The sequence below is a fragment of the Silurus aristotelis genome, assembly GCF_946808225.1.
Source record: "Silurus aristotelis genome assembly, chromosome: 7".
Classification (NCBI taxonomy): domain Eukaryota; kingdom Metazoa; phylum Chordata; class Actinopteri; order Siluriformes; family Siluridae; genus Silurus; species Silurus aristotelis.
In genome coordinates, this window is record NC_139580.1 from 6,364,344 (window position 1) to 6,377,184 (window position 12,841).

At 39.2% G+C, this 12,841-nt stretch overlaps 1 protein-coding gene across 1 annotated transcript in view; it reads right to left on the reverse strand.

Moving 5' to 3' along the window:
* carmil1 (capping protein regulator and myosin 1 linker 1) overlaps nt 1–8,667 on the reverse strand; it is a 42,024-nt gene extending 33,357 nt beyond the window's left edge. The window contains exons 1-2 of the mRNA XM_083546921.1: nt 8,251–8,667; nt 3,104–3,201 (exon numbers count right to left, since the gene is read on the reverse strand). Of these exons, the coding sequence (XP_083403047.1) occupies nt 3,104–3,201; nt 8,251–8,287 (135 nt within the window). The 5' untranslated portion in view covers nt 8,288–8,667. The remainder of the gene's footprint in view (nt 1–3,103; nt 3,202–8,250) is intronic.
* Nucleotides 8,668–12,841: the final 4,174 nt, after the last annotated feature.

Here is a 12,841-nt window from a genome sequence, read left to right on the forward strand (position 1 = left end):
CGTTGCGCCGCTGCTCCATTATAACTAATGGCAAAGGGGACGTCAATCGTTGACGTCCCATGATCGCCAACTCTTAGCTCCATAACCTTGCGTTTCCCTGTGCCACCCTGTATAAATTACAATCCAAATCCATATTCATGGGCCTGAAGTTTAACATTCACAATAAGCTCATGGATCTTTGGGCTGTTAATGTGGAGAACAGCCTTAGTACTCAGTACTCAGTACTTTATAGTCGTTATGGTTAGCGACTCACGGTAGTTGCCGAAAGACAACTCCCCTGTAAAACCGTGTATGTAAACCAGTTTGCACAATTTCTCTGGGTGTCTTTTCAAGGTGTTGACCTTTTAAAGGCAGTTTGTCTTCTGTCCGCTCTGTGTATATGCAAAAAAAAAAAAAAAAAAACCAGACCAAAACTGTGAACTTGTGAATCCAGAACACGTAGCCTCAGGCCCAGAAATATGATTACAGTAGTATATAACCACACCCTTCACACACACACACACACACACACACACACACACACACACACACACACACACGGAGACAGAGGGCGTATTTTTAAACACCTGTCAACTCGATGAGCTTTGAACTGACGTTACCTAGGCATGACTTTTCGAAAGTAACTGAGATTGCAACACTGCTGGAGCTGATTACTGCCGAAACGGGCGGCTCGTGCTTTCCTTTCACATCTGGCTCACATACCAGAATCGTAATGAACTCCACCTGCAAGCTGTCTGCTAATCTTTTAGATGGAAAGTACTTAATATTATATCTGGATGGCAGAATAAGGATTACTTTTGGCCCAAAATGCACTTGTCCATGTCGTGACCCTGATTAACTGACCCTGTTAACTGATATAGTATACATATATAGTATAGTGGAAAATAAATGTGGGAAGAGACGAACCATAATAAACATTTAAAACTTTGTGGAACTGTGTCTGTGTATGCAGGTGTGTGAAATCTTTCTATTATTAAATTCTGATAAGACGGAGATTTTGCTCATCGGCCCAAAAACAGTATACAGAAGCTCCAGCATTTCAACCTGCATTTGGAAGGATGTTCTGTAACTATTAGTTTAACAGTAAAAGACCTGGTTATCTTAGACACCAACTTGTTTAAAAAAAAAATATCAACCATGTTACAAAAACAGCCTTCTTCCACCTTAGAAATATTTCTAAGCTAAGAAACATGTTATCTATATCTGCTGCGGAGGAGCTCGTCCATGCGTTCATGACCTCCAGAATAGACTACTGTCATGCATTACTAGGTGGATGTCCTACATCATTAATAAACAAGCTTCAGTTAGTTCAGAATGCAGCAGCCAGAGTTCTCACAAGGTCAAGAAAATATGATCATATAACCCCAATCTTATCGTCCCTACACTGGCTTCCTGTTAAGTTTCGAATCGACTTCAAAATACTACTTCTTACTTACAAAACACTAAATGGTTTGGCTCCCATGTATCTCTCCAGTCTTTTAACATGCTACAATCCGTCCGCTCCCTGAGATCTCAAAACTCTGGACTTCTAGTAGTTTCTAGAATAGCAAAGTCCACTAAAGGCGGTAGATCATTCTCACATTTAGCTCCTAAACTCTGGAATAGTCTTCCTGACAGTGTTCGGGGCTCAGACACACTCACCGAGTTTAAGTGTAGATTAAAAACATATCTTTTTAGCAAAGCCTACACATAACACACATCACATCATAACCTTGTGCTCCAGAACATCTGATCACATGCACTTTATCAACTTGTGCTGTTAATATTATGAACAGCAGCTACGCTAAATCTCCTCCACGGCTTCTCTTTCTCTACCCTTTCCAAGGCATCCTGATGTTGCTCCAGCCCCAGTCACGTCCCACCTTATGAAGATTATGGACCTTTAAAGAAGTAGATGCCCCGCAAACATCCTGAACTATCTAGAGACGTACCAGCGCCAATTGGATCACACTTTATGTGGAGTTTTGACATTTAACCTCCTTGAGTGTTTAAAGGCTCTGGCATGGAGAAGCTGGTGTTGGATTTGTGATGATCGCAAATGTTGAGCTATTTTATGAGTTGCTCAGTAGCTCCTAGTTTTATAACCACAATGACTGTAAAAGACTGTAGAAAGGACATTTCTCATAATCTTACATTACAGTGCTCATGTTAGTTCTTACTCTCCAGTGTTCTGTATTGTTTAAAGATTTATAATCACACTCTTGATATCACCCACTTCTGAGTCTGGTTCCTCTCAAAGTTTCTTCCTCATAATATCTAAGGGAGTTTTTTCTTGCCACGGTCGCCATGGCTGCTCATCAGGGACAAATGCACACAATTCACCTTAAACTTTCATTCGGCTTCTCCCATTAGGGGGCGCCACAGAGAACCATCCGCATGTTTGATTTGGCCTATATTTTTACGCTGGATGCCCTTCCTAACGCAACCCTCTCCATTTATCCGGGCTTGGGACTGGCACTGAGGCTTGGCACACAATTCACCTTAACTCTTAAATTCTGTAAAGCTGCTTTGAGACGATGTCTGTTGTGAAAAGCGCTATAGAAATAAACTTCATTTGACTTGACTTGAATTTGTGTAGCTTTCAAATCCATCGAAAACTCAGTTGCGTGGTACCACACCTGTCTCCCTTCTCCTCATTCCCTCAGTAAGATAGGGAGCATCCCCCACACACCGCATTGCAAAACCAAAACTTGATTATTAAAATCTTATGATACAAAGAACAATTCTTTTATTTACTTGAGACCCAACTTTGTACAAATATTCAGCAAAGCAACTAGATGTTAACAAATAGTCTTAAGTGCATTAGCAACTGTGTGTTTGTTTGTGTGGAAGTGTTTGCCTTGAAATTGAAATTTTACTTTGACATTCAAAGCACTGATTGTAACCACTTGTGGTCTTCCTCTGGTGTTTTATAGGAACAAAAATTACTTGGACCCTTTAATCGCTGCTTGCAGCTATATATTAATATATCATGTCTCTTCCTCTTCTGATTTATATGTTATTCAAAACCAGAGTCTGTCACTTTAATGTTTAATACTTAATCAATGTCACATTGATTTTGGAAGAACAATCACATGTCCTTCCACCTTCAGTTTCCACTCACCAGGATTCGGGTGTCCTGCTTGTCACCTTTGCCCTCCAGCTGCACCTTCTTTCTCAGGGTCAGTTTGAGATGTCGGCCCACGGCATCCTGCACGCTCTCTACAGCCGGGACAGAGAGACAGATAAACACCACTTCATTTAAAATGTGCATCTGTATCCTTTCAATTCAAGTACAACCCAATGCATGAGATTACACAATTTTGAGGTTCTAAACTGGTGTGTGCTTTTATGACCTTTCAGATAACCGTCGTACTTAATGCACGTCTCGTTCTAATCTGTTTCCTTCTTCGACTTGGCAAAAAGTTTGATGGGAAATGAGCTGATGACATCACCGCTGGAATTTTACTCTGGATTGCAGGCACGTGAACATTTTTTCCGAAGAAAGAGAGGTTGTGTGTGAGTGTGTGTGTGTAGGAGTGGGTGTTACAAAAGCCGAGAGTAGATAAGCAGAATGAGTGAAAAACATTCTACATTTTATTTAAGATTTATAACATTGTTTTAAAGACAAACAGTGAAGAAGTAAATTCTGTAGCTATTGCACATAATGAAATAAATGCCGTTAATCCGTTAATATCGGCACCTTTGTTAAACATGAGTGAAGAACGCTGTGAAACCCCTCGCCATGTGTTCTCCATCCTCATTAGGCAATATTGGACAGTATATACGACAGTAGAGGTCACTTTAATATAAATACCTGCATTTTCTCATTCACGTGGCAGCAGAACAGAAAGGCTGCCGAAAACTGGACAGGGGTTCAGAAGATTATAAAAGCATACATTAAAAAAGATTACAGAATCGTCTCCTGCTCCAACCGTATCTGCCTCAAAGTTTTACATATTCCCGAGATGCTGTTCTGCACATCACGGCTACAAACAGTGGTTGCTATAGTTAGCTAGATCCAGTGTAGCTTCTGATCTCTTTTGTTAACAAGTGGCTTCTATCTGCAGGACGGCAGCTCCAGTTGGATCCCACCTCATGAAGATTTCAGACCTTCAAAGAGAAGATGCCGATCTAGCGAGGATCCCTAACCGTCTACAAATGTACCAGCACCACTTGGATCTCACAATGTTCACCTTCATGAAGATTTCAGACATTGGATTTTGAGTATATACAACTCGTAATCAATACTCAAAAAACATTCTACACATGGTGTTTATGTATCATTGAACATTTAAAGGTTCTGGCATGGAAGAGTTGGTGTTGAATCCAAAATAAGCTCATTTATTGCTCAGGAGCTCCTGGTTTCTCAACTCTAACTGATTGTATAATACCGTAGAAAAGACATTACTCATAATCACACACTCGTGATATTTCTTACTCTCCAGCGTTTGTATTGTTTTTATGATTTTTAATCACACTCTTGGTGTCACCCAAACGAGGCTGGGTTCCCTTTTGGGGTAGGTTTCCCCCTACCATTTATGGGAGTTTTTTTCTTTGCCACGGTCATCCCAGACTTTGATGATAAATAACACATAGTATCCAATTTCTGTTCTATAACTCTTACATTCTGTAAAGCTGCTCTAAGACAACATCCATTGTAAAAACTGCTGTAGAAATAAACTTGAATTGAAATTTCTTGCACTTTTGTAAATCACTTAAGCATTTCTGCAAATGTAAAATCTCACTAGATGTTTTTTGTTTTTTCACACCATTTGGATTTTGTGTTTGAAAAAATCCTAGGGGATCTGTGGTATTGGAAATACTGTACATAAAGCATCCTTTCTGGCACCTCCTACCATGATGCATCACATTTCTCCCATTCTTAGGTATGATCTGAACATCAGAATTGGAATCATCTTTTTTTTGCCAAGTATCATGGGGTGCATGAACAAGCAATTCGTTATGGGGTGAAAAAACTAGGAATTGCAACGATCATTTTTCCGAATACGTCCAAGGTGCAGGATTGAAATATAGTGGTCCTTGTTGATTGCATGTGAAATGAACAGTGTACATTAGTGCAATGGTAGTGTTAATGGAAGCAGGTCAGAGATGCTGTTGGGTCCTTGGTGTTTTTGATGAGGTTGTTAGCGGGTGGGAAGAAGCTGTTTTTGTTCAGTGAGGTTCTGGTCCTGATAGTTTGCATCTCCTCCTGCCAGAGTGATTTTAAAAAATCCATAGTGAGAGGGGTCAGCCACAATCCTAGTGGTGCACAGGTAGTTGTAGAGGTGGAAGATTGCAACCAATCACCTTCTCAGCAGAGTGGATGACACTCTGGATTTAATAGGTGAGTATGAACCCAATGATGAAGGTGCAGAAGTGCATCATTTTCTTTGGTAGGTTGAATTCTTTTTGTAATCAGAACATGAACTGAAGATCTGAATGACTTCGCTCCCATTATATAAAAACACAATGGTGTACAGGGCTTTCTATAAACAATGATAATGATTTTACGATCAGTGGTGTACATATCACTCTGTATTCCAGGTATATTCTCAGAAAAGTCCTTTGTACATGGGAAAAAGGTGACAGTGTGATTACCTGAGAAAATGGGATTACAATGTGAGAGAGAGAAAGACAGAATTACAGAGAAAAAGGTGTTATTACACAGATACTAATAGTGAGTACCAAGAAAGGAAGAGACAGAAGGAGGAGGTTCTTCAAGGCTACTTCGTGTTAGAGTGCAGAGTTCAGTAATAACAGGAATAACAAAAGCAGCAGTGAAACCTTTTTATAGTGTAAATGTACCGATACTAAAACTGAAATGTGTGAAAATGCTAATTCTCATGCAGTCAGGACTGACATGGCGGCTGAAGAACCTTTGTCCTGGTTCTCGAAATACCATGAAAACCTAAACGATAGTGTGTTTCTGAGATTCTTGTCTATCCGTCATGTTTTTCACAACATCTGAAGCTCTCCTAGACTGGCCAATGGGTTCTTGGTCCAAATGTTTTCAATTCACAACGATGGCCAACAAACATTTTTCTAAATGTTCATATTTTGAGGTCTACAGTGAGTTCATTCGAGTCAAGGAAGTTCCAGGGACACTTTGTGACGATCAAAGCAAAGAGCAATAGCTCCAGTTTTGAGTGCTTCAGTCAAGGGTCTGAATATTTTAATTAGAGAATCATTAAAATAAAAAGCTACATTTCTAAATGAATAATTTGTGCTTCATACGATTAAAAAAATTCTATTAAATTATTAAATACAAATTTAACGTAATCTCATTATTTTAAATAAATTGACACCACAAAAGTGTTGGAAGAATTAAAACACTGACTGAACCCCAGGCCTCCACACCTACATCAGGACCTGACTTGACCTGACTACTAACACCATTGCAGCTGGACAAATCACCAAATCACCAGAACACCAAGAACTGTTTAACAGATAGAATTCTGTATCAGACACATATGGGACAACCGTCCTCTCCAAAAACTTTAGCAACTGGTCTCCTTAGTTCCCAGATGTTTACAGACAGAAAACTTTTTTCTTAAAATTGTGCATTTGCTCTTTTTACACATTTGATATATTAAGGGTTGTACAAAACACACCCAGAGTTTATGTGTTACATGTTTTCTTCTCTTTTGACTTCAAAGATTCATAGTAAGGTTGGTATTTGTATGGAATAGCTTGCAATAATATTAAAATAAGTACCACACTAGAGGCTTTGAGTGTCGACTGAGACATGCTCAAACACGCCATTCTGACTAACACCGGATGAGCAATGCAGCAGTCCTGTAATGATCCGTGCAACAGCTAGGAACGATGCATTACATTAAATTATATGCATTGTGTTTGTAATTATAGCTACAAATATAAGAGAAAAAATCTTTATTTATCTTAAATCAAATCTTTTTTTTAAAGGCATTTTATTTACACATTCATATTCTCTATATAAAATGTGCTAAGACTATGGTTCCTCAAGCGATCGTCGTTACTTTTTAAACAAAATTTTATAGTACAAGTGGAAGTTACATCACAGACAAGAGTTATAATATCCGAAAATGATGTTCACTTGAAATCCGATGACAATAATGGTGGAAATTTCACAAAGAAAGACGTCTCTGCCTTGAATACATCAAGCAAATATTCACAGATTTTATGCTTCTTATCCTACTTATAGTCACCTGGAGCCCAATTCCAAGAAACAAGATGGATGATATTCCATTCTGGGGCATACGTTCCAACCAGCCTACTGAAGGAGGTAACCCCCAAAAATGCAGGGACTCAAAGCTACATCCTAAGTGTTCCAAAGCTAAGCACTAAATCACTGTATAAATAAATCATAGATGTCTTCTTTTGTTAGTAAGTAGTAAAAGTAATAGTAGTAGTAGTAATTCATTCAATGTAAAGTAGTTCATGGCTTGAAGAATTTTGCGAACTTTGAGAAACGATCTTTCTTCACCCATCTTAAAATCTCTATAAGGAAGTACTGAATATAAAACTGCAGTTTTACTTTACAATCACTGAGTGGATATACGAATGGATCAGGAAAATTGGTGCAGCATTATTATTATATTATGTATTTATTATTATTATTAATGTAAAGTAGGTGGTGGGTTTTCTTAATATGGTTGTTATTTGTTATGATCATTATTATTGTTATAGTGTTACTGATGGTTATGTTCTTTGTGTTGTTATTGTTATCGTTATAAATAATATTGTTGTTGTTGATGCAGTTGTTGTTTTTGTAGTTACAATTATTATTAATATTATTATCATTGCTGTTGTTGTAGTTGTTTGGTAGTTGTAAGTATTAATATTATTATTGTTGTTTTTGTTGATGATGATGGTGTTATTTGTTGTTGTTAGAATTACTGATGCTAATGTGGGTATTATGTGTTTGTGGGTTTACTATAGTTGTATAATTGTATTATTGTTGTTGATGATATTGTTTGTATTGTTGTTGTTGTTTGTATTATTATTGTTGCTGTTGCAGATGTTTGTGAACACAATATTTTTGTTAATGTTGCTGCAATTATTATTATTATTGCTGTAGATTGTGGTTGTTTGTTTTTACGTTATTGTTGTTGTGTTTGTTATTCGCCTGTGTTATGATTATGATTTTGCTCACTCACACCTGATAAGTTTACCTGCTTACCTTCTGACTCACCTGAGCACAGGCACAACTTAAACACGTGATTTTTATTATTATTATTATTATTATTATTATTATTAGTAGTAGTAGTATTATAATTAATTTCTTACCTAGCACTTCCTTTGAGATGTCCTCCTCTGAGACCATCCTGGCACCCACTCACACACACACACACACACACACACACACACACACACACACACACACACACACACACACACACACACACACAGTCCAGCAGTAGTAAATCCCTGTAGTCCCGGTTGAAGGGGGGGTTTTGGGCAGGAACTTGTGTGAACCTGTCCTGCAGTGGGATCTCAGCTCACTCTCAGGTGAATCCTGAACTTCTCCTCCAGCTGTTCTTCTGCTTCTCTACAGCATTTATTCCACTTCTCGCTCTGAATGTCTTCCCATTGTGTCTCCAGCTGTTCTGCTTTACAGAAAACACAGAAGATCTCAGGACAAACGGAACACAGACGGAGTTTGGACTCTGCAGGGGTGGAGACACGCTTCAGTCTCTTTAGGAATGCGATCCCTACCAGAAGCCACGCCCCATTCCGCTAGTAGGACACACGCCCACGATATAAACCACGCCCATTTTACAAATAGGACACGCGCCCATGTGTTAAACCGCGCCCACTGTACAAGTATAACACCCGCCCACTTTAAGCCACGCCCATTCTACCTCTGCCCACAATAATAGCCTCCTTTGGCTATGGAAAGCCAAAGTGTTCATACACCTGTCGAGATTTAAATGTAGTTTACATGCTACATATGTGTTGTATTAAAAAAACACAAAATAGAAACATTGTCATTAATTCCGAGGCACCGAAACTTCCTCTGAAAAATCTAATTTCATTGAGGTTCATGGACTGAAATGTTGAACGAAAGTAACAGTTCTCGCCTCCATATTTTTTTGTTTTATAATGATGACAACTATCGCATTTTTTTTTAGCAAAACATCAATTTTTTTTGTCTGTGTACCACTTCCTCAATCTCTTCATAATGAACTGTTCACAAAGCGTCAAATAAGTGATAGTAGCTGATGTGGATGCATTTATGTGTCATGTGAATTTTATTACATTACTGGAGCAGAGAGGGTTAAGGGCCTTTCTCAATGGCCAAACAGTGGTAGTTTGGCAGTGCTGGGTCTTGAACCACCGTTCCCCAAAACTCGCCATGTCTGCACCTTGGAGTGCACATGTACAATAAAAATGTAATTGATTTCAATTACATTTTTTTTTGTGCAGCTTCAGGAATAAAACAAAAAAATTTGATGTGGTAAATGTTGAATTTGAAATGAAAATTTGTGGCAAAAGAAAAAACGTTTGTTTTCCCTCTTTTTCTGTTTCTCAGATATGTCATGACAGCTGACATCAGAGGTCACAATGGGCCAACCTTGAGACCTACATCGGGCCTCTCCGCATTAGTTCTAACAGGGTCAAGATTGTTATATCTGCTATCCAGAATTGATTTGTCCGTTTAATTGACTTTAAAAAAGGTGCCGTATTGTAGTTAAGTGGTGGTTTCATGATTAAGGCTCTGTGTTACTGATCAGAAAGTTGGAGTTTGGAGTTGGAGTCCTTGAGCAAGACCTTTAACCCAGTGATCCCCAACCTGAACCCCAAACCGGTCCGTGAGTCAATTGGTACCGGGCTGCACAGAAATAACACATAACTTTCATTATTTCCATTTTATTTATTATCTGATTCTAAACAATGTTTTATTTTGGAAAATGACCGGATTCTCTCCTCCACATCTGTCTATGACTCACTCTCGATGCATGTCATGATGCCTCGGTCACATGTCTTACCAACATCCACTACATCCACTTAAAGGGGCTGCTCCGGCGGTTAACACATAATACATTACCGCTAAATTCAAACCCCCAAGCGAGCAAAATGAACAAACAACAACAACACAGTGGATCCACGTTTATTATTATATTTAGAAAATATTTTATGCTGCTCATATCATTTTATTTTGTTGTATTTATCTGCCACACCTTAAAGGCCGGTCCGAGAAAATATTGTCTAACATTAAACAGGTTCATGGCGCAAAAAAAGGTAGGGTACCGCTGCTTTAACCCTCTGTGCTCCACGGGTGCTGTAGCATATCTGACCCTGCGCTCTGGTCCCAGCTTCCTGGGAATTTCACTATGTGGTAATGTACCTGTGACAAATAAAGACTTTGAGTTGTTGCCTTTGTGTTATTTTGTATGTAAATTCGAACACATGTGATGTGTTTTATTTACATTATTATTATTATTATTATTATTATTATTATTATTATTATTATGGCAATAATAATGACACATGGAACCAGTCAACATAGTTCGAAAGGTCGATCGCCAGGAAACCTAGTGATGTCATGGGACATCTTTGGCCCCGCCCACACAGAAAATTCTGAGGGAACATAGACATGTAATGTGTCAAAACACTCGATTTTCTTCAGGAAAGTACATTTTAATCATTATTATAATAAATAATTATGAATATTCTTTGTATTTTCTCATTACTCTGGTCACCTGCTTTTATTTTCAACCCGCCATCTAATTGTCATAATAGACATAGTTTAAGAACGCACTCAGAGGCATGAAGGTGAACTCACATATTGTACACACGCTCATGAATGGCTATAACCCTTTAAAGGAAAATGCACAGCTGGACTTTGTGATGATGCATTTTTAAATGCACTTTAGCTTCCTACTTTTCTGAAAGTGGATTAGTTTGATTTTTTTCTCAAGTGCGGAAATGAAACCAGAAAGTCAACTCCAGCCGGGTCACGAGCTCATGTATGACTGTACACTATAATAAATCCTTCCTCATCATGATCCGGTGGTTGCTCGATTCCTTAAAAGCATAAATGGCTTTTATTTCAGGCGCGCACTCGTATCCGTTTCCTGTGGTGACATTCGGACATTGCGGCTTTTGTGTTTTGCGTATGGGATCTTTTGCGAGACCAGCTATTTTAGGTATAATGTGAAGTAGAGTTAGTTTCATGATCATTGTTTGATAGAAAATGCTTTATTTCATATTTATTTCTGTGTGTTTTGTCAGGGTTATGCCTAGAGCCAGAGGACTATCTCTCCCCTCAGCCCCTGCACATCACATGACCTAGTCACATGATCACTCCTTGATGAGCACATGTAAAGGGGCTTTTTACTTGCCACATGTACATTACAGTGCCATTCTTTCTTCGCATATCCAATCGATGTTAGGAAGCTGGGCTCAGAGCGCTGGGTCAGCCATGATACAGCCCCTTCTGTGCACTAAGGGGTTAAGGGCCTTAAACCCACAACCTTCTGATGAGTAACCCAGAGCCTTAACCACAAAACTAGAACTTCTCGACATGTTTACAGAGGAGTAGCACAGGGGCAGGCATGATATGCTCAAGGGCCTTGCTCAAGGGCCTGACAGTGGCAGTTGGACAGTGCTTGGCTTGAACCACTGACCTTATGATCAGTAACCCAGAGCTTTAATCACTACTACTACTACACACAGTACTTGTATTGTACATGTATTTAAGTTTTATTTTTGCACTACATTCTCACTTTGTCTCACGTCTGTCCTCCAAGGTTTCTAAACGGTTCCTTACTTGTCCCACAGTCCAGGTCTTCAGTTATCGTTTCTTTTCTACTTTCCCTTCTTTTCGAATCCCTCCAAAAGTATTGGAACAATTAATTTTTTTTATACATCCCTTATACCTATAATATATACTTCAATATTATTTTGTTCTAAATATATGCACACACATACATGCATATCCACCTGGTGATTAAAAATACTTGCGTGGCATTGACATGATCACATGGCTGCTTGTCATCCACGTGTGTCCTGTTAGAATAAACAATGGATACACTATATTTCTAAAAGTATTGGGACACCTGGTTATAAGTACCGCGTGTGATTTTTGAGTATCGCATTCCACATTTGGTCCCAATTTGCTCTTATGATTCCCTCCACTCTTCTGGGAAGATGTTCCACTAGACTTTGCAGTGTGCTTATGGATATTTGTGTTCATCAGCCACAGGGCAGGTACTGATGTAGGTGAGGAGACCTGGGGTGCAGTCAGTGTTCACATTCATCCTAAAGGTGTTCAGTAGTAATGAGATCAGAGCTCTATAGCAGGCCACTCAAGAGCTTCCTCCTCAAAGCATGAAAACATATCTTCAAGGAGCTCACTGTGTGCGCAGGAGCATCACCATGCTGGAACAGGTTTTGGGTTTCTAAGTTCAAGTGAATGCAAAATTGTATTATAGCGCCATCTAATGACGTCCTGTACAATTGAATGCCTCCAGATATGTGGTAAAACTTTCTTTTCGGCTTCTCCCGTTAGGGGGCGCCACAGCGGATCCTCCGCACGTTTGATTTGGCACATGTTTTACGCTGGATGCCCTTCCTAACGCAACCCTCCCCAATTTATCCGGGCTTGGGACCGGCACTAAGAGTGGCTGGGGATGGTTCCCTGACCGGGAATCGAACCCGGGTCGCAGCGGTGAGAGCGCTGCATCTTAACCACTAGACCACCAGGGGACCGCCTCCAGATATGTGGTAACAGTTTGAAAAAAAACGACATAGAGCAGGAAAGGTCAGGTGACCCAATACTTTTGAAAATATAGTGTATGTCTGAATATCTACAAACACTTCAAGAAAAGTGCTTATTTTTTTTATGCCATTTTTGTATTATTTTGATATTATT